Source organism: Perissodus microlepis, chromosome 16, assembly GCF_051167445.1.
Source record: "Perissodus microlepis isolate ML-2025 ecotype Zambia chromosome 16, ASM5116744v1, whole genome shotgun sequence".
Classification (NCBI taxonomy): Eukaryota; Metazoa; Chordata; class Actinopteri; order Cichliformes; family Cichlidae; genus Perissodus; species Perissodus microlepis.
Genome location: NC_140476.1, coordinates 34,575,322 through 34,597,150, shown reverse-complemented (window position 1 = coordinate 34,597,150; position 21,829 = coordinate 34,575,322). Strand labels below are relative to the sequence as shown.

The following is a 21,829-nucleotide window of genomic DNA, read 5'->3' as shown; positions in this document are numbered from 1 at the left end:
TCGCGCAGTTGCTTAAAAATGTAGCGTCCACATTACCTACGTAGACAGCTACTTCCATGCAACTGATACAAGATGCGGTAGGCTGACCAAAGCTTCAACCGCTGTATTTTCTAATTAGTTAGATTACTCGTTACTGAAAAAAGTAATGCCGTTAGTGACGCGCTTACCATTATTCCCATCACTGTTCACTTCCTGCTTGCTGACGTGGATTTTCAGTTGTTTAGAAACCAAAGGCAAAGTTTAAATGGGATTGAGGTAGTGATGGGATTTCCTGCTCTTTTTAGAGATCCGGCTCTTTCGGCTCGGCTCACTAAAAAGAGCCAGCTCTTTCGGCTCCGAACCGGCTCTTCGGGTTGTTTTGTTGCTTTAATTAATTTATTATTAAAAATAATATAAAATTATGCACAAAACGAATTACTAATGTAAAAAAAAGTGTTTTTATTTATATATGTGTATATATAAGTATATTCAGTGGCCCCTAGAGACAAAGCACGTACAAACTCTAAAGTATGCACAAACTTCAAAAAGCACGTACAAACTCCAAAACACATTTCTAGCGTTAACTGAACTTCCAAAACAGAGCTACCTAGATCACTTAAATGACACAATTGAAAGAATATGTGTATTGTTTGTGTATTTATAGAAGAGCACTTTGGAGTTCAAATAATTAAAAAAAAAAAAAGTTCATTTACCTGTTACTACCAGACACCAAATCCAGTCGTTGATACTTCCTGGCTTGTGTAGCCAGTAGGTAACAAAAGCTCAACACTGCACCCTAGCATCCTGGAGCACTTCTGTTGTGTTTTGTACGTGCTTCGGAGTTTGTACGTGCCTCGGAGTTTGTACGTGCTTTGTCTCTAGGGGCTATCATAAATATACTTTATTTATTCACTCCACATAAAATGTAATAAATAAATCATATAATACAAAAACTAACTATTTAAATTTTCAGCTTTTTCTTTTTAAACAAATTTAAAGTGAAACCACACAAAACACTGCAAACCACAACACAATTAAATATAAATTAAAATATAAAAACAAAAAGAAGATGCATATTCTCTGTCATATGGACCTGCATGAATAAGCTTTCTGAATCCTTTATCATCCGCAACTGAAAATAGTTGTGGATGATTACTATACCTTTCTAATGTGATGTTGTTGTCCCTGGCTCTCTTTCCCTCTGGCTCTGTTCCTGTGCTACTGAGTGTAACTACCACCCCTCCCCCCTCTGCCCAGCGCAAAGCACAAGTGAAGCGGAAAAAAGGGCGAGAGAGAGGGTGAGAGAGGGGGAAAAAAAACTTGCGTCGTTCACTTTAAAGAGTCGGCTCTAAGAGCCGTTTCGTTCGTGAACGACACATCACTAGATTGAGGGAATGACATGTTTGCACTGCAGTTTATATCCAAAAACATAAAGCGGTTAAATCAAAGAGTTCATGTTACTAACAGCTCACCTCTCTGCAGCAGACACAGGCTGGACTTTAAAATCAATGGGGCGATCTTTAGACCAGTCACTCTGTAAGGACACAGAGCTGGGTGGAGGTCCAGGCTGGTTCCTGTGAATAATGATGGAGCAGTGATGTGAGTGCTGAGCTTTGACATGGAGAAGAGTCATGGACAGTTAGAGATGGTCATCTCACCTCTGAGCTCTGGTCTGGCTCTCATGTTCCCCACACAGAGTGGTTTTAGAGGGAGGGACTCCCTCCTCTCTGTCCTCACACTGATCCATGCTGCTGAATTCACATCAGCTCACACACACTTTCTACCTTCACCTGCAGAGGAAACACAAATCATTCATGTGCACAACAACTGAGAGCTGCAGAGGTCATGTCTGATGTGTTGGACTAACATCTATCTGAGACACAGCTTTCATCAGTTCACTACAAAAAGTGTCACAGAGCTGGGTCAAACATTTGAGCAGCTTTATGTCAATAACAAGCTGCCCGGTGTTCCAGGCAATGGGGTGGGAATAAAATAAAAAAAATTTGAGCACGACACAGGTTAACTGGTTTTAATGTTAACTGGTTAGATCTGTTTACATGTTTACATTTGCCAACTTGATCAGGTTAAAGACCTCACAAAAAAAAATCAGTGGTCAGTCTCCTGAATGACTACTATACTGTTGATCTGACATCAGTCATCATGAAGTGCCTTTAGAGGCTGGTCAAAAGCCTCTAAAGGCATAACAGTTTGGTACGGAAGCTGCTCTGCCAGCAGCCATAAATCAATACAGAGGGTGGTGAAGGCAGCAGAGCACATCACTGGCGTGAGGCTTTCTGCCATTTAGGACATTAATCTGGAATGGTGCCTCCGTAAAGCGCACAGCATCATCAAGGACCGCAGCCACCCAGCACTTCAGCTGTTCTGCTTGCTACCATCTGGCAGACGTTACAGGAGTCTGTCTGCTCGGACTACAAGACTTAAAAACAGTTTTTATCATCAAGCCATAAGTCACAGCAACTACAACCACTGAACACATACCACACCTCACAGGATCCACACAGAAGCTGTCTTACAGTTTCTGAAATACAAATATGTACTACACTCTGCACTGGTCACTTTATGTTTATTAGTATTTAAAATAAAAACAAAAACGCTTACTCTGTGCAACACTGTACTAACTGCCCCTTTAAGTTTGTAGTGTTGAGTTTCTACTGCTGCTTTCAGCATTCAGCAACCAGTGCCAGGTAGAGAATATAGAAAGTCTGTCAGTGTTGTGAGTTTATCTCTAATCTGTTAGGCCCCTCGTGAGTTTTCTGAGCTTTCTCTCCTCAATTTCAAACTCTGTGTAAACGATTGTCATGATGCTGGGTCGTTGACCAGCGTTTTGTGTTTAGTATGACTATAGTCTTCTGTTCTAGTATATTCTTATTTTGGTATTCTGTGTCCTCCCCTTGTGCCCTCTTTGTGTCCCTGAATTTGTGTTGTGGATTTCCTGTTTTACTTTGAAGGTCTTGTCTCATGTTACTGTATTCTGCTTTACTCCCTTGTCTTGTCTAGGCTAATGAGTCCCAGCTGTGTGCCCACCTGTTCCTCGTTTCTGTCAGTTAGTTCTTATTGTTGTGTCATTAACATCGGTTCCTGTGTGTTTCCTTGTAAGTTCATATCCTTAGATTTCCGAGTTTAGTTTGATGTTGTTGTTCTGTATTCTTCCCAAGCCTGTGTTAAAGCAGAGTTTTTGAGTTAACATTTTGCCTCTCAGTCCTTTTTTTTTTTTTCTTTTTTTCTTTTTGCCTTTCCCGTTTGGCTCTTTTGCCATTAGAATTATTGTCTAAAGGCAAAGAAAGATGCCCAACGGATTTACTTTACCAAATGGACCACCCCTAGCCATAATGGTCTATTTGATTCACTTGCTAGGTACGGGACAGACTTGAATGAGGAAAAGAAAAGGGGGAAGGAAAGAGGGGGGGGAAACAGCGGAGAAGAGGGATGGGGATAAAGGGCAAAAAACAAAAACCAACAAAATAAGCAGACAAAAAAATACTTATATCAATCACCTGGATCACCTGTTGAGAAAGAAAAAAGAAAACTAAAGCTGTAAGCAGCGTTATGAAGGAGTTCGTCAAAGTATGGTGCCTGAAAAGAGGGGAAAATGTCGCCAAAATTACACCTTAAATTTAAAATGGCTGACTTCTTGTTGGATTTGGGATATTGCTCCAAGAGACTTTTTTGTACATCTTGATATCTCCTATAAGCTTACCAGGTTTCAGACTCATAGATAAAACACAGAGCAGGGGCTGATGTTTTGAAATATTGTAGGGGGCGCTGTGGAGCCATTTTGGGATATTCAATGAAAATGATCACATAACAACAAAGCCCTCATCACATTGGAGGTGTGCGCCAAATTTCAAGACTTTTTAAACTTTCCAAGCCCCTCAAAACCCACTTCATCTTTCATGGTGAACTGCGTTGCCACCAGGGTGCGCCGTTCAGTTTAAAGTCACAATTTTCGCACTGAAGCATCATCAGGGACTGATCGTGATATTCACCGCTTTTGAGGTGTCTACGCTGAACCTGTGAAAATCAGTACAACAAAGTGTAAGACATGACACTTCCTGTTGCCAATAGGTGGCGCTCTGCATATTACTGACAATGGGCACATCAATCTGTTCAGGGCGGGTCTGACATCACGCCTGTAAAGCCTGGTACTGATCAGACTGGATTTCATGGAGTTATACTAATTTGTTTCTTCATGGCGAGACATCAAAGTTCGCCATGCTTTCGGGGACACACCCTTTCGCGAAAAGTCACAGTTTTCACTGTAACCCAAGACCAACTCCTTAAGGCTTTCCTGGAGAAATTTGAGGCTGCAGATGTCACCCATCACAATACTGTGCCCCAAAGTGTAAAACATGACATTTCCTGTTCCCACTAGGTGGCGCTGTCCTTGATGTCAAATATGGCAGGTGAAATATATACAGGGGTGGAGCCTTATCATATGTGTGCTCTTTGGTCCAGATCAGACAATGTATGACAGAATGAGAGGCAATAAGATTTTCATGGCGAGTCATCGAAATTCGCCGTGGCGCCATGGCCTCACGGTATTGTGAAAACTCAAAAGCTCTGCAATTTAACATGGCCCAGGTGTGTAGTTGACACTGACCAAAGATGAAGCTTATACGACCAAATCCCAAGGAGGAGTTCGAAAAAGTTCGAGGCATGGAAACGGCAAAATTAGAGCCAAAAGGTCACCTTCACTTCTAAATTGTGGACTTCCTGTTGGGTTTGCGTCAATGGGCCCAGTGACTCTTTTGTTCGACTCGGCATGATACACATGTGTGCCAGATTTCATACATGTAGCTCAAACGATGTGTTCGTAGGGCTGCATTTAACAAGGCATAGGTGGCGCTCTAGAGCCATTTCCCAGTGCTCATATGTAAAACCTGTAAAATACAAAATTTTTCACCAGACCTGGCATGTGTGCAAAATTTCATGAGTTTTTGAGCATGTTTAGGCCCTCAAAAAGGCCCTTGTTTTGCCTGAATAATAATAATAATAATAATTAAAGCTGCAAGCAGCGTTATGAGGGCCCTCGCACCCCCGGCGTGTCGAGCCACGCCCAACACCTGAAACCAGCACGTCAGATCTGATGTCACATTGATGGAATTCATGCATTTAACCACCAGCTAACATTTCACCTCGTTCAATCATGATTAGTTAGTCGTCCCACTAGGTGGCGCTCTAACCATTAATGACAAATGGCATAACAAACATTTCCGAGCTCGAGTCTCATCACGCCTATGACCTTTGGGAGAGATTGAACATTGTGTTTTTGAGTGACAGCAGATCACTGCTTTTTGGCGAGTGACTGAAACCACGTGCCGCCATGACCACCCCGTTTCCCTGAATGTAAAAAGCTTCGCAATTTAACATCACAAAGGTCTTTAGATGCCACACACTGGAGATCGCATCAATCTGATGAAATCCCTTGGAGGAGTTCGTCAAAGTACGGTGCCTGAAAAGAGGGGAAAATGTCGCCAAAATTACACATTCATTTTAAAATGGCTGACTTCCTGTTGGATTTGGGATATTGCTCCAAGAGACTTTTTTGTACATCTTGATATCTCCTATAAGCTTACCAGGTTTCAGACTCATAGATAAAACACAGAGCAGGGGCTGTGGTTTTGAAATTTTGTAGGGGGCGCTGTGGAGCCATTTTGCGCTATTCAAGGAAAATGGTTACATAACAACAAAGCGTTCATCACATTGGAGGTGTGTGCCAAATTTAAAGCCTCTATAAACTTTCCAAGCCCCTCAAACACCACTTCATCTTTCATGGTGAACTGCGCTGCCACCAGGGTGCGCCGTTCAGTTTAAAGTCACAATTTTCGCACTGAAGCATCACGAGGGACCCATGTTAATATTCACCGCTTTTGAGGTGTCCACAATGAACCTGTGAAAATCAGTACAACAAAGTGAAAGCCATGACATTTCCTGTTGCCACTAGGTGGCGCTGTCCCTGATGTCAAATATGGCAGTTGAAATATGTTCAGGGGTGGAGTCTTATCATATGTGTACTCTTTGGTCCAGCTCGGACAATGTATGACAGAATGAGAGGCAATAAGATTTTCATGGCGAGTCATTGAAATTCGCCGGGGCGCCACGGCGTCACCGTATTGTGAAAACTCAAAAGCTCCGCAATTTAACATGGCCCAGGTGTGTAGTTGGCACTGTCCAAATTTGAAGTTTATAGGACCAAATCCCAAGGAGGAGTTCGTTAAAGTACAAGGCATGGAAACGGTAAAATCAGAGCCAAAATGTCACCTTCAATCCAAAATGGCGGACTTCCTGTTGGGTTTAGGACATGGCCATAATAGACTTTTTTGTTCGACTCTGAACGTTATATATGTGTACCGACTTTCAAACATGTAGGTCATACCCATACCGGGGGCTCGCGTTTTTCATTTTTCTAGGTGGCGCTACTGAGCCAATTTTCCCTGGCCATGTCTGAGAACATTAAAATACGTAAATTTTCACCAGACCTGACGCGTGTTCAAAATTTCATGAGTTTTTGAGCATGTTTAGGCCCTCAAAAGGCCGATTCATTTGCCGAAATAATAATAATAATAATAATAATAATAATAATAATAATAATAATAAACAGAGCAGATACAATAGGGCCTTCGCACTGTCAGTGCTCGGGCCCTAATAATAATAATAATAAACAGAGCAGATACAATAGGGCCTTCGCACTGTCAGTGCTCGGGCCCTAATAATAATAAACAGAGCAGATACAATAGGGCCTTCGCACTGTCAGTGCTCGGGCCCTAATAATTAAAGCTGCAAGCAGCGTTATGAGGGCCCTCGCACCCCCGGCGTGTCGAGCCACGCCCAACACCTGAAACCAGCATGTCCGATCTGATGTCACATTGATGGAATTCATGCATTTTACCACCAGCTAACATTTCACCTCGTTCAATCATGATTAGTTAGTCATCCCACTAGGTGGCGCTCTAACCATTAATGACAAATGGCATAGCAAACATTTCCGAGCTCGAGTCTCATCACGCCTATGACCTTTGGGAGAGATTGAACATTGTGCTTTTGAGTGACAGCAGATTACTGCTTTTTGGCGAGTGATTGAAACTCTACGTGCCGCCATGACCACCCCGTTTCCGTGAATGTAAAAAGCTTCGCAATTTAACATCACAAAGGTCTTTAGATTCCACGCACTGGAGATCACGTCAATCTGATGAAATCCCTTGGAGGAGTTCGTCAAAGTACGGTGCCTGAAAAGAGGAGAAAATGCCGCCAAAATTACACATTCATTTTAAAATGGCTGACTTCCTGTTGGATTTGGGATATTGCTCCAAGAGACTTTTTTGTACATCTTGATATCTCCTATAAGCTTACCAGGTTTCAGACTCATACATAAAACACAGAGAAGGGGCTGTGGTTTTGAAATTTTGCAGGGGGCGCTGTGGAGCCATTTTGGGATATTCAATGAAAATGATCACATACCAAGATAGCCCTCATCACATTGGAGGTGTGCGCCAAATTTCAAGACTTTGTAAACTTTCCAAGCCCCTCAAAAGCCACTTCATCTTTCATGGTGAACCGCGTTGCCACCAGGGTGCGCCATTCAGTTTAAAGTCACAATTTTCGCACTAAAGTATTATGAAGGACTGACGGTGATATTCATCGCTTTTGAGGTGGCCACGATGAACCTGTGCAAATCAGTACAACAAAATTAAAGCCATGACATTTTCTGTTGCCACTAGGTAGCGCTGTGCGTATTCCCGACAATGGGCACATCAATCTGTTCAGGGCGGGTCTGACATCATGCCTGTAAAGTCTGGTTCTGATCAGACTGGATTTCATTGAGTTATACTAATTTGTTTCTTCATGGCGAGACATGAAAGTTCGCCATGCTGCTGGGGTCACACCCTTTCGCGAAAAGTCACAGATTTCACTGTAACCCAAGACCAACTCCTTAAGGCTTTCCTGGAGAAATTTGAGGCTGCAGATGTCACCCATCACAATACTGTGCCCCAAAGTGTAAAACATGACATTTCCTGTTCCCACTAGGTGGCGCTGTCCTTGATGTCAAATATGGCAGTTGAAATATGTTCAGGGGTGGAGTCTTATCATATGTGTGCTCTTTGGTCCAGATCAGACAATGTATGACAGAATGAGAGGCAATAAGATTTTCATGGTGAGTCATCGAAATTCGCCGTGGCGCCACGGCCTCACCGTATTGTGAAAACTCAAAAGCTCCGCAATTTAACATGGCCCAGGTGTGTAGTTGGCACTGTCCAAATCTGAAGTTTATAGGACCAAATCCCAAGGAGGAGTTCGTTAAAGTACAAGGCATGGAAATGGTAAAATCAGAGCCAAAATGTCACCTTCAATCCAAAATGGCGGACTTCCTGTTGTGTTTAGGACATGGCCATAATAGACTTTTTTGTGCGTCTACTAACAATAGATATGTGTTCCAATTTTCATACATGTAGGTCATACCCACACCGGGGGCTCGCGTTTTAGATTTTCCTAGGTGGCGCTACTGAGCCAATTTTCCCTGGCCATGTCTGAGGACATTAAAATACGTAATTTTTCACCAGACCTGACGCGTGTGCAAAATTTCATGAGTTTTTGAGCATGTTTAGGCCCTCAAAAAGGCCCTTGTTTTACCTGAATAATAATAATAATAATAATTAAAGCTGCAAGCAGCGTTATGAGGGCCCTCGCACCCTGGCGTGTCGAGCTACGCCCAACACCTACAACCAGCACGTCCGATCTGATGTCACATTGATGGAATTCATGCATTTAACCACCAGCTAACAATTCATCTCATTCAATCATGATTATAGTCGTCCCACTAGGTGGCGCTCTAGCCATTAATGACAAATGGCATAACAAACATTTCCGAGCTCGAGTCTCATCACGCCTATGACCTTTGGGAGAGATTGAACATTGTGTTTTTGAGTGACAGCAGATCACTGCTTTTTGGCGAGTGACTGAAACCACGTGCCGCCATGACCACCCCGTTTCCCTGAATGTAAAAAGCTTCGCAATTTAACATCACAAAGGTCTTTAGATTCCACACACTGGAGATCGCATCAATCTGATGAAATCCCTTGGAGGAGTTCATCAAAGTACGGTGCCTGAAAAGAGGGGAAAATGTCGCCAAAATTACACATTCATTTTAAAATGGCTGACTTCCTGTTGGATTTGGGATATTGCTCCAAGAGACTTTTTTGTACATCTTGATATCTCCTATAAGCTTACCAGGTTTCAGACTCATACATAAAACACAGAGCAGGGGCTGTGGTTTTGAAATTTTGTAGGGGGCGCTGTGGAGCCATTTTGCGCTATTCAAGGAAAATGGTTACATAACAACAAAGCGTTCATCACATTGGAGGTGTGGGCCAAATTTAAAGCCTATATAAACTTTCCAAGCCCCTCAAAAGCCACTTCATTTTTCATGGTCAACCGCCTTCCCACCAGGGTGCGCCGTTCAGTTTAAAGTCACAATTTTTGCACTGAAGCATCATGAGGCACTGATGGTGATATTCACCGCTTTTGAGATGGCCACGATGAACCTGTGAAAATCAGTACAACAAAGTGAAAGCCATGACATTTCCTGTTGCCACTAGGTGGCGCTCTGCGTATTCCCGACAATGGGCACATCAATCTGTTCAGGGCGGGTCTGACATCATGCCTGTAAAGTCTGGTTCTGATCAGCTTGGATTTCATTGAGTTATACTAATTTGTTTCTCCATGGCGAGACATCAAAGTTCGCCATGCTGCTGGGGTCACACCCTTTCGCGGAAAGTCACAGTTTTCACTGTAACCCAAGACCAACTCCTTAAGGCTTTCCTGGAGAAATTTGAGGCTGCAGATGTCACCCATCACAATACTGTACCCCAAAGTGTAAAACATGACATTTCCTGTTCCCACTAGGTGGCGCTGTCCCTGATGTCAAATATGGCAGTTGAAATGTGTTCAGGGGTGGAGCCTTATCATATGTGTACTCTTTGGTCCAGCTCGGACAATGTATGACAGAATGAGAGGCAATAAGATTTTCATGGCGAGTCATCGAAATTCGCCGCGGCGCCACGGCGTCACCGTATTGTGAAAACTCAAAAGCTCCGCAATTTAACATGGCCCAGGTGTGTAGTTGGCACTGTCCAAATTTGAAGTTTATAGGACCAAATCCCAAGGAGGAGTTCGTTAAAGTACAAGGCATGGAAACGGTAAAATCAGAGCCAAAATGTCACCTTCAATCCAAAATGGCGGACTTCCTGTTGGGTTTAGGACATGGCCATAATAGACTTTTTTGTTCGACTCTGAACGTTATATATGTGTACCGACATTCAAACATGTAGGTCATACCCATACCGGGGGCTCGCGTTTTTCATTTTTCTAGGTGGCGCTACTGAGCCAATTTTCCCTGGCCATGTCTGAAAACATTAAAATACATAAATTTTCACCAGACCTGACGCGTGTGCAATATTTCATGAGTTTTTGAGCATGTTTAAGCCCTCAAAAAGGCCCTTGTTTTACCTGAATAATAATAATAATAATTAAAGCTGCAAGCAGCGTTATGAGGGCCCTCGCACCCCCGGCGTGTCGAGCCACGCCCAACACCTGAAACCAGCACGTCCGATCTGATGTCACATTGATGGAATTCATGCATTTAACCACCAGCTAACATTTCACCTCGTTCAATCATGATTAGTTAGTCGTCCCACTAGGTGGCGCTCTAACCATTAATGACAAATGGCATAACAAACATTTCCGAGCTCGAGTCTCATCACGCCTATGACATTTGGGAGAGATTGAACATTGTGTTTTTGAGTGACAGCAGATTACTGCTTTTTGGCGAGTGACTGAAACCACGTGCCGCCATGACCACCCCGTTTCCCTGAATGTAAAAAGCTTCGCAATTTAACATCACAAAGGTCTTTAGATTCCACACACTGGAGATTGCATCAATCTGATGAAAATCCTTGGAGGAGTTCGTCAAAGTACGGTGCCTGAAAAGAGGGGAAAATGTCGCCAAAATTACACATTCATTTTAAAATGGCTGACTTCCTGTTGGATTTGGGATATTGCTCCAAGAGACTTTTTTGTACATCTTGAGATCTCCTATAAGCTTACCAGGTTTCAGACTCATAGATAAAACACAGAGCAGGGGCTGTGGTTTTGAAAATTTGTAGGGGGCGCTGTGGAGCCATTTTGCGCTATTCAAGGAAAATGGTTACATAACAACAAAGCGTTCATCACATTGGAGGTGTGGGCCAAATTTAAAGCCTATATAAACTTTCCAAGCCCCTCAAAAGCCACTTCATTTTTCATGGTCAACCGCCTTCCCACCAGGGTGCGCCGTTCAGTTTAAAGTCACAATTTTCGCACTGAAGCATCATGAGGCACTGATGGTGATATTCACCACTTTTGAGGTAGCCACGATGAACCTGTGAAAATCAGTACAACAAAGTGAAAGCCATGACATTTCCTGTTGCCACTAGGTGGCGCTCTGCGTATTCCCGACAATGGGCACATCAATCTGTTCAGGGCGGGTCTGACATCATACCTGTAAAGTCTGGTTCTGATCAGCTTGGATTTCATTGAGTTATACTAATTTGTTTCTCCATGGCGAGACATCAAAGTTCGCCATGCTGCTGGGGTCACACCCTTTCGCAAAAAGTCACAGATTTCACTGTAACCCAAGACCAACTCCTTAAGGCTTTCCTGGAGAAATTTGAGGCTGCAGATGTCACCCATCACAATACTGTACCCCAAAGTGTAAAACATGACATTTCCTGTTCCCACTAGGTGGCGCTGTCCCTGATGTCAAATATGGCAGTTGAAATGTGTTCAGGGGTGGAGCCTTATCATATGTGTACTCTTTGGTCCAGCTCGGACAATGTATGACAGAATGAGAGGCAATAAGATTTTCATGGCGAGTCATTGAAATTCGCCGTGGCGCCACGGCGTCACCGTATTGTGAAAACTCAAAAGCTCCGCAATTTAACATGGCCCAGGTGTGTAGTTGGCACTGTCCAAATTTGAAGTTTATAGGACCAAATCCCAAGGAGGAGTTCGTTAAAGTACAAGGCATGGAAACGGTAAAATCAGAGCCAAAATGTCACCTTCAATCCAAAATGGCGGACTTCCTGTTGGGTTTAGGACATGGCAATAATAGACTTTTTTGTTCGACTCTGAACGTTATATATGTGTACCGACTTTCAAACATGTAGGTCATACCCATACCGGGGGCTCGCGTTTTTCATTTTTCTAGGTGGCGCTACTGAGCCAATTTTCACTGGCCATGTCTGAGAACATTAAAATACGTAAATTTTCACCAGACCTGACGCGTGTGCAAAATTTCATGAGTTTTTGAGCACGTTTAGGCCCTCAAAAGGCCGATTCATTTGCCGAAATAATAATAATAATAATAATAATAATAATAATAATAATAATAAACAGAGCAGATACAATAGGGCCTTCGCACTGTCAGTGCTCGGGCCCTAATAATAATAATAATAATAATAAGAAGAAGAAACGGAGCAGATACAATAGGGCCTTCGCACTCTCGGTGCTCGGGCCCTAATAATAATAATAATAATAATAATAATAATAATAATAATAATAAGAAACGGAGGAGATACAATAGGGCCTTCGCACTCTCGGTGCTCGGGCCCTAATAAGAAACGGAGCAGATACAATAGGGCCTTCGCACTCTCAGTGCTCGGGCCCTAACAAGCAGAAGAAAACGAGAGCAATAGAATAAACAACATCATGATGATCTATGTGAATATAACAGTAAATACTAAATGTTAAACATTATTGTGCTGCACGTAATATTGACAGCACACAGTGTGCTTTGAGGTAGGAGCCAAAAAGGTTGTAGTTTGTGTATGTGAGCACCCGTGTGTACACCTGTGAGCATGGACGCGCTTGTATTTAAAAGGTTCCTTCATGTAATGATCTGCTAGAGGGTGTGGAGAGCCACAGCAGGTATGGAGGAGATCCAGGCTCCAGACATCCAGAGCCCTCAGAACACAAGAGACCAAGGAAGACCAACAGAGGGGCAGCCGCGCCACCATCCCAGAAAGAGCTGAGGAGAGCCCCAGATGAGGGGTCATTCAGCAGCCGCGGAGAAGAAGCCAGGGGGGGTTGCAGTGACGTGCCCTGGAGCTCCGCTGTACACACAATCACACTCCCCAAGCGTACTCTAAGAACCGGGTCTAGGTACCCTTGCCCCTGGAGGGGGAAACTGCACCCCTGCATCCCTGCGGTGGTGAGAAGCAGACCGCCCCGACTCCGCAGCAGCAGGGAGGCCCCAACTCCAGACCCCAGTCGGACGGCCAACTCCTCCTCCCAGCCCCCCTCATGAGAGTGTGAGTAATGTGAGTGTCTAAGTTGTGAGATAAAATTGAGGCACAGGCAGCCAGAAGGGGACAGGGGGGGGGATGCCTCCCCTGCACCCTGGTGACACACCTTTACCCCAAGGCCCTGCATGTGTGGGTGATTGTGGTGGAGCGGGAAGAGGGAGGCAGCTGGAGATGGGGAGGGAAGGAAGGGAGGGGCAAGTGACCCCTCCCTGGGGCCAGCTCCCCCGCTGACCCCAGTAGGCACCCCCATACTCTGCAACCCGCCAGGGAAAGGGGGCCCAGGCCCATCCGGACCGGGGCCCAGTACAGCAGCACCGCCCGGCCCCACAGAGCCTGGGACAGCCCACCTGACCCCACCACAGAGAAAACTGCACCCACCCCGTCATCCACTCATCTTCCAGACTACACGAGACAATAGACGCCCAGGCTGAGATCTTCCTTCACCTCTCCTGTATCTCCCTGTATTGCCTCTCAGTCCTGCATTTTCGGTCTAATTCCTGCCTGCCACACAGCACATCATGACAACGATATTAGTATCAAAATAAAGCTAACACTTTTGAGATTTCCAGAGAGGTGTAAATATTGCTGCACATGTTACTATACAAAAATAACTGAGACTGGAACACAGAAAAAAATCTGTAGGTTTTATCTAAATTTATTTATTTTTTTTAGTGGGGCGATCGTGGCTCAAGAGTTGGGAGTTCGCCTTGTAATCGGAAAGTTGACGGTTCGAGTCCCGGCTCGGACAGTCTCGGTCGTTGTGTCCTTGGGCAAGACACTTCACCTGCCGCCTACTGGTGTCAGCCAGAGGGGCCGATGGCGCGATATGGCGCGATATGGCAGCCTCACTTCTGTCAGTCTGCCCCAGGGCAGCTGTGGCTACAACTGTAGCTTGCCTCCACCAGTGTGTGACTGGGTGTGCAAAGCGCTTTGGGGTCCCTACGGGGGACTAGTAAAAGCGCTATACAAATACAGGCCATTTACCATTTATCCTCACCTAATGTATAAGCAAATCAGAATCATGTTTATTGGCCAAGTATATGTGGAGACACATACAAGGAAATTTGTTCCGGTAGATGGTGGCTCTCAAGCACAGCAATGTAAATCACACACACACGACTATATATACGTTACACATGCATACACATACATACACAAAGCTGTGTAAACCAACTATAAATAACTAATCTAAACTTATATACATAAAATACAGAAATGAAAAGAGGTGGAATGAATACTACAGAATGTACATAAGGTGCAGTTGCAGTCTGGCAGTGGGAGCAGTGTGACAGGTCAACTGTTTGCTTTTTAAAAATATGATCTAGTTTACATTTCATTCCACAAATTCAGCAACCAACATATAAACATTATATGTGCAAAAATTTATTTTTCTAAAGTGAAACAGTGAAAAATTACAGCACTGTTAATACATAAATATGCAGGCGTTGTACAAAAAGTCCAATTTTGGCACACATTAGACACCAGATATGAGTTGATTTTTTTTTTAGGTATTAAAGAGCAGAAATTATTTAATCTTATCAACAGGCCTTCAAATGCTTGTTTTTGAATATTTAAGAATTAACCACACATTTACAGGCAACGTGGCCTGTCTCCTGTGCGCATGGCCATCTGAGGGGCTGTAACTTTGGCTTCTTTTGGCCAATTTGCATGATTGACACCTCTATTTAATTGTTTGAGCCAATTAAATCATAGTAATAATATCATGTTTACGTCTCTTCAACCAATCAGAAGTTGCAAAGCCAAAGCTCACGTGGGCCCATATTCATAACATGTGGCATCTGTCTAGTCACGTGCCTGTATTTGGGCCTAAAATTGCAGTTGTTGGCAGAAATGGCTCTGATGTGGCTAGTTCGCTGTGGTAACTGCTGATAATCATGAGGCTATCAGCTGTGAGAATAACAGAGAAAATTGGGACAGCCCATTTCTGTTCTAGCACATTTCTGTCATGGCTTGTTTTCGCTGTGTTTGGATGTTGGATGTCTGAACCTCAGCTAAAATCTGATTCTAGCTGAGGTTCAGAGGTTTTTGTGGATACCACACATGTCAGAACTTATATTATGACCACATGTTATAACTGATTAAACACAATCACCTCACTTTTGCCCCTATTTTTTTTTTTTTTTTTTGGGGGGGGATGGGTGTTTAAGAAATAAGCTCAGTGAGAATTCATCCAGAGATTAAAAGTTGTTTCAGTGATTCAGAGACAAACTGGTGACTCCACGACAACCATCTCAGAAATAAACCTCTTCTTTGTTTCTCAGTTTTATACAATGAAATTAATAAAAATGCAACATCTGGAATGAAGATTGATCTCTTGGTGGCGCTGTCACTTGGTGTTCGCTCGCTCTGCGGTAGAGTATCACTTCCTGTTCCTGCTCAAACACAGTGGTGTTTCTGAGTAGCTTATTTGCTTAGCAATTTAATTAACAACTTTTAAATACATTCTTCTTTCATAGTATAATCTTCACGTGCTTCATCCGAAGCACACTTTCTGTGTACTCACTACCTAATTTATAGCCAAAGTATTCACTCACTGTCTCTGTACTGTTTCGCTAGCTTAGCTTAGCTCGTAGCCGACTCGTTAGCACCATGGCTACTTCACCTGTCCCTCCTGCACTTTCTTGCTCATTGTGTCAGATGTTTAGTTACTCCTCGGCCTCCTTTAGCAGTAATGATATCTGTAACAAATGTAGCATATTTGCAGCTCTGGAGGCCAGGATTACTGAATTGGAGACTCGGCTTCGCACCCTTCATTCACCCGTAGCTAGCCAGGCCCCTGTAGCTGGTGCAGCCGAAGATAGCGTAGGCCCCGCTAGCTGTTCCCCAGCAGACCCCAAGCAGCTGGGGAAAGAGGGCGGCTGGGTCACGGTGAGGAGGAAGCATAGTCCTAAACAGAAGCCTCAGGTACACCACCAACCCGTTCATGCGTCTAACCGTTTTTCCCCACTCAGTGACACACCCGCCGGGGGTCAAACTCTGGTAATTGGTGATTCTGTTCTCAGACATGTGAAGCTAGAGACACCGGCAACCATAGTCAATTGTCTTCCAGGGGCCAGAGCAGGCGACATTGAAGGAAATTTAAAACTGCTGGCTAAGGGTAAACGTAAATTCAGTAAAATCATAATTCACGTCGGCAGTAATGACACCCGGTTACGCCAATCGGAGGTCACTAAAATCAATATTGAATCGATGTGCAACTTTGCTAAAACAATGTCGGACTCTGTAGTTTTCTCTGGTTCCCTCCCCAATCAGACCAGGAGTGACATGTTTAGCCGCATGTTCTCCTTAAATTGCTGGCTGTCTGAGTGGTGTCCCAGAAACGATGTGGGCTTCATAGATAATTGGCAAACCTTCTGGAGGAAACCTGGTCTTGTTAGGAGAGACGGCATCCATCCCACTTTGGATGGAGCAGCTCTCATTTCTAGAAATATGGACAAATTTATTAAACCCCCCAAAATATGACTATCCAGAGTTGGGACCAGGAAGCAGAGTTGCAGTCTTACACGCCTCTCTGCAGCTTCTCTCCTCCTGCTACCCCCCCAAAAACCCATCTCCATAGAGACTGTGTCAGCTTCCAAAAAGACTAAAAACAAACTAAAAACCAGCAACAAACAACTTAAACATAAACAATCAAAAAGAAAGAACAATACAGTATCCACATCTGAACCAAAGAGTAAAACAGTGAAATGTGGATTATTAAATATTAGGTCTCTCTCCTCCAAGTCTCTGTTAGTACATGACTTAATAATTGATCAACAAATTGATTTACTCTGCCTTACAGAAACCTGGTTGCAGCAGGATGATTATGTTAGTTTAAATGAATCAACACCCCCGAGTCATTCTAACTACCAGAAACCTCGAAGCACAGGCCGAGGGGGCGGTGTGGCAGCAATTTTTCACACCAGCCTATTAATTAATGAAAGACCAAGACAGACTTTTAATTCATTTGAAAGCCTGATGCTTAACATTGTCCACCCCAGCTGTAAAACTCAGAAACCAGTCTTACTTGTTATCATCTATCGTCCACCTGGGCCTTACACAGAGTTTCTGTCTGATTTCTCAGACTTTATATCTAATTTAGTTCTGAGCTCAAATAAAATAATTATTGTGGGTGATTTTAACATCCATGTAGATGCTAAAAATGACAGCCTCAACATGGCATTTAGTCTGTTATTAGACTCAATTGGCTTCTCTCAAAATGTAAAAGAACCCACCCACCACTTTAATCACACTCTAGATCTTGTTTTAACATATGGCATAGAAACTGAACATTTAACAGTGTTTCCTGAAAACCCTCTCCTGTCTGATCATTTCCTGATAACATTTACATTTACAATAATTGATTACACAGCGGTGGAGAGTAGATTTTATCAAAGTAGATGTCTTTCTGAAAGCGCTGTAACTCAGTTTAAGAATATAATCCACCCACTGTTATCATCTTCAATGCCCTGTACCAACACAGAGCAGAGCAGCTATCTGAACGCTACCCCAACAGAGGTTGATTATCTTGTTAATAATTTCACCTCCTCACTACGTACGACTCTGGATACTGTAGCTCCAGTGAAAACTAAGGTCTCTAATCAGAAGTACCTGACTCTGTGGTATAATTCTCAAACACGTAGCCTAAAGCAGATGACTCGTAATCTGGAGAGGAAATGGCGTGTCACAAATTTAGAGGATCATCATTTAGCCTGGAGAAATAGTTTGCTGCTTTATAAGAAAGCCCTCCGCAAAGCCAGAACATCTCACTATTCATCACTGATTGAAGAAAATAAGAACAACCCCAGGTTTCTCTTCAGCACTGTAGCCAGGCTGACAAACAGTCAGAGCTCTGTTGAGCCAACCATCCCTTTAACGTTAACTAGTAATGACTTCATGAACTTCTTCACAAATAAAATTTTTATCATTAGAGAAAAAATTACCAGTAATCATCCCACAGATGTAATATTATCTACAGCTACTCTTAGTACCATTGATGTTAAGTTAGACTCTTTTTCTCCAATTGATCTTTCTGAGTTAACTTCAATAATTACTTCCTCCAAACCATCAACGTGTCTTTTAGACCCCATTCCTACAAAACTGCTCAAAGAAGTCCTGCCATTAATTAATTCTTCGATCTTTAATATGATCAACCTATCTCTAATAATCAGCTATGTACCACAGGCCTTCAAGCTGGCTGTGGTTAAACCTTTACTCAAAAAGCCATCTCTAGACCCAGAAGTCTTAGCTAATTATAGGCCAATCTCCAACCTTCCTTTCATATCAAAAATCCTTGAAAGAGTAGTTGTCAAACAGCTAACAGATCATCTGCAGAGGAATGGCTTATTTGAAGAGTTTCAGTCAGGTTTCAGAGCTCATCACAGCACAGAAACAGCTTTAGTGAAGGTTACAAATGATCTTCTTATGGCCTCTGACAGTGGACTCATCTCTGTGCTTGTCCTGCTAGACCTCAGTGCAGCGTTCGATACTGTCGACCATAATATCCTATTAGAGCGATTAGAACATGCTGTAGGTATTACAGGTACTGTGCTGCAGTGGTTTGTATCATATCTATCTAATAGACTCCAATTTGTGCATGTAAATGGAGAGTCCTCTTCACACACTGAGGTTAATTATGGAGTTCCACAGGGTTCAGTGCTAGGACCAATTCTGTTTACATTATACATGCTTCCCTTAGGCAGCATCATTAGAAGACATAGCATACATTTTCACTGCTATGCAGATGACACCCAGCTCTATCTGTCCATGAAGCCAGATAACACACACCAATGAGTTAAACTGCAGGAATGTCTTAAAGACATAAAGACCTGGATGGCCGCTAACTTTCTGCTTCTTAATTCAGATAAAACTGAGGTTATTGTACTCGGCCCTGAAAATCTTAGAAATATGGTATCTAACCAGATTCATACTCTGGATGGAATTACCTTGGCCTCCAGTAACACTGTGAGGAACCTTGGAGTCATTTTTGACCAGGACATGTCCTTCAATGCACATATTAAACAAATATGTAAGACTGCTTTCTTCCATTTGCGCAACATCTCTAAAATTAGAAATATCCTGTCTCAGAGTGACACTGAAAAGCTAGTTCATGCATTTATTACTTCCAGGCTGGACGACTGTAATTCATTATTATCAGGATGTCCAAAAAACTCACTGAAAAGCCTTCAGCTAATCCAAAATGCTGCAGCAAGAGTCCTGACAGGGACTAGAAAGAGAGAGCAGATTTCTCCTGTTTTGGCTTCCCTTCATTGGCTTCCTGTTAAGTCCAGAATTGAATTCAAAATCCTGCTCCTCACATACAAGGTCTTAAATAATCAGGCCCCATCTTATCTTAATGACCTTGTAGTACCATATCACCCTATTAGAGCACTTCGCTCTCGCTCTGCAGGCCTACTTGTTGTTCCTAGAGTATTTAAAAGTAGAATGGGAGGCAGAGCCTTCAGTTTTCAGGCCCCTCTTCTGTGGAACCAGCTTCCAGTTTGGATTCGGGAGACAGAAACTATCTCTACTTTTAAGATTAGGCTTAAAACTTTCCTTTTTGCTAAAGCATATAGTTAGGGCTGGACCAGGTGACCCTGAATCCTCCCTTAGTTATGCTGCAATAGACGTAGGCTGCCGGGGGATTCCCATGATGCATTGAGTTTTTCCTTTCCAGTCACCTTTCTCACTCACTATGTATTAATAGACCTCTCTGCATTGAATCATATCTGTTATTAACCTCTGTCTCTCTTCCACAGCATGTCTTTTATCCTGTCTTCCTTCTCTCACCCCAACCGGTCGCAGCAGATGGCCGCCCCTCCCTGAGCCTGGTTCTGCCGGAGGTTTCTTCCTGTTAAAAGGGAGTTTTTCCTTCCCACTGTCGCCAAAGTGCTTGCTCATAGGGGGTCATATGATTGTTGGGTTTTTCTCTGTATCTATGAAGCGCCTTGAGGCGACTTTTGTTGTGATTTGGCGCTATATAAATAAATTGAATTGAATGGAGACAAATGTAAACCAGTGAACATGAAAACCAGGTAACCACCAGCACCAAGCTGATTGCTTACAGAGTTCATACTCTAACTACTAGCTGCTCTGCTCGCTACGCTAACTCTTGTTAAAGGTCAAAGTAATTAAAATGAGGTGATGTTGCTGGGAGTTAGGTCACAGACTAGCAGCATTTAGTTACTCAGCATATATTTAATCTGTATTATCTGCTCCTCTCACCTCTGTTTACCTGTGACAACAAGAACATTTAGCCAATAGTTTATTAGGTTTGGTGAAATTGTGAACAGGCAACAGCATGGTCAGCTATACTGTCCTTTAGTGCTGGGGCAGCAGGAACACCAGTTGATAATGGATTGCATTTATATAGCGTTTTTTGAGACCCTCAAAGCGCTTTACAATTCCACTATTCATTCACACACTGGTAGAGGCAAGCTACAGTTGCAGACTGAGAGATGAGCTTCCCAACCCTCTTAACCCTCGTTCAGTTAATCTGAAATCTCTTTTTCTCTCTAAAACAAAGTGACAGCAGACTGAGTCAAAGACAGAAACCTTATATACACACCAAATACTCACCGGCCTCACTTCCTGATCCAGGATTCAAATATGATCTGCAGAGTTATTCCATTACTCTGAACTATGAGGCAGCAGCTTTGTGCTGGAGACGATCATCTGACACTAAGATGCGAAAAGTGAACTGAAACTTAGAGGAGGAAGAGAGGCATTTGTGGCAAAACTGGGATTAAACAAAGGCAAAAATCGAGTCTGGACTTTAGAAACGTAGAAATGTTTGTTGGAGGCATTCAATTCAACTCCATTTTATTTATATAGCGCCAAATCACAAGTATATCCTATAATAATACATGCAGAGAAAAACCCAACAATCATATGAACCCCTTTATGAGCAAGCACTTTGGTGACAGTGGGAAGGAAAAACTCCCTTTCAACAGGGTTTTCTGCCCTGCTACTAAGCGCAGCATTCAACTATGTTTCTATTGTAGTTTCTATTGTAGTGACACTTTAAACTGGTTCCACTGCAGATCAAAGAAACACTCAGTGTGTTAGTGGACATTGTTTTTAGCTGAGCTGTGTCCTTAATCCAATCTGAATTGAACAGTTTGCTGCAGAGCAGGAAGCGTCTCCATGACAAACTCATGTTACACTTTATCAGCTCCATCTTTCTTCTTCTACTTGTTTTAACTGGAAACTTTGCCTTCCTGTCTCACTACAGTGAATAACTGCTATTCTTTAATGATTTGTTTGGAGTTAATTTTACACATTCATTTAGATATAATCAGTCCAAACTTGTTTCATCGTTATTCTATAAATATAAATGTACCACTGACTCTATACATGCTCTGTTTGCAGAAAATGAGCCGAAGAACAAACTAAGAGCATGAGGGTAAAGTTCAAACTGAGCCAAATAGCACCTTCCTGTTCCAACATGACTCTGCACCAGTGAAGAAAGTCCATAGAGACATGGAGGAAAG

At 43.0% G+C, this 21,829-nt stretch overlaps 1 protein-coding gene across 1 annotated transcript in view; it reads right to left on the bottom strand.

Moving 5' to 3' along the window:
* LOC146371298 (protein NLRC3-like) overlaps positions 1-21,024 on the bottom strand; it is an 85,619-nt gene extending 64,595 nt beyond the window's left edge. The window contains exons 1-3 of the mRNA XM_084907810.1: positions 20,916-21,024; positions 1,638-1,769; positions 1,452-1,553 (exon numbers count right to left, since the gene is read on the bottom strand). Of these exons, the coding sequence (XP_084763936.1) occupies positions 1,452-1,553; positions 1,638-1,726 (191 nt within the window). The 5' untranslated portion in view covers positions 1,727-1,769; positions 20,916-21,024. The remainder of the gene's footprint in view (positions 1-1,451; positions 1,554-1,637; positions 1,770-20,915) is intronic.
* Positions 21,025-21,829: the final 805 nt, after the last annotated feature.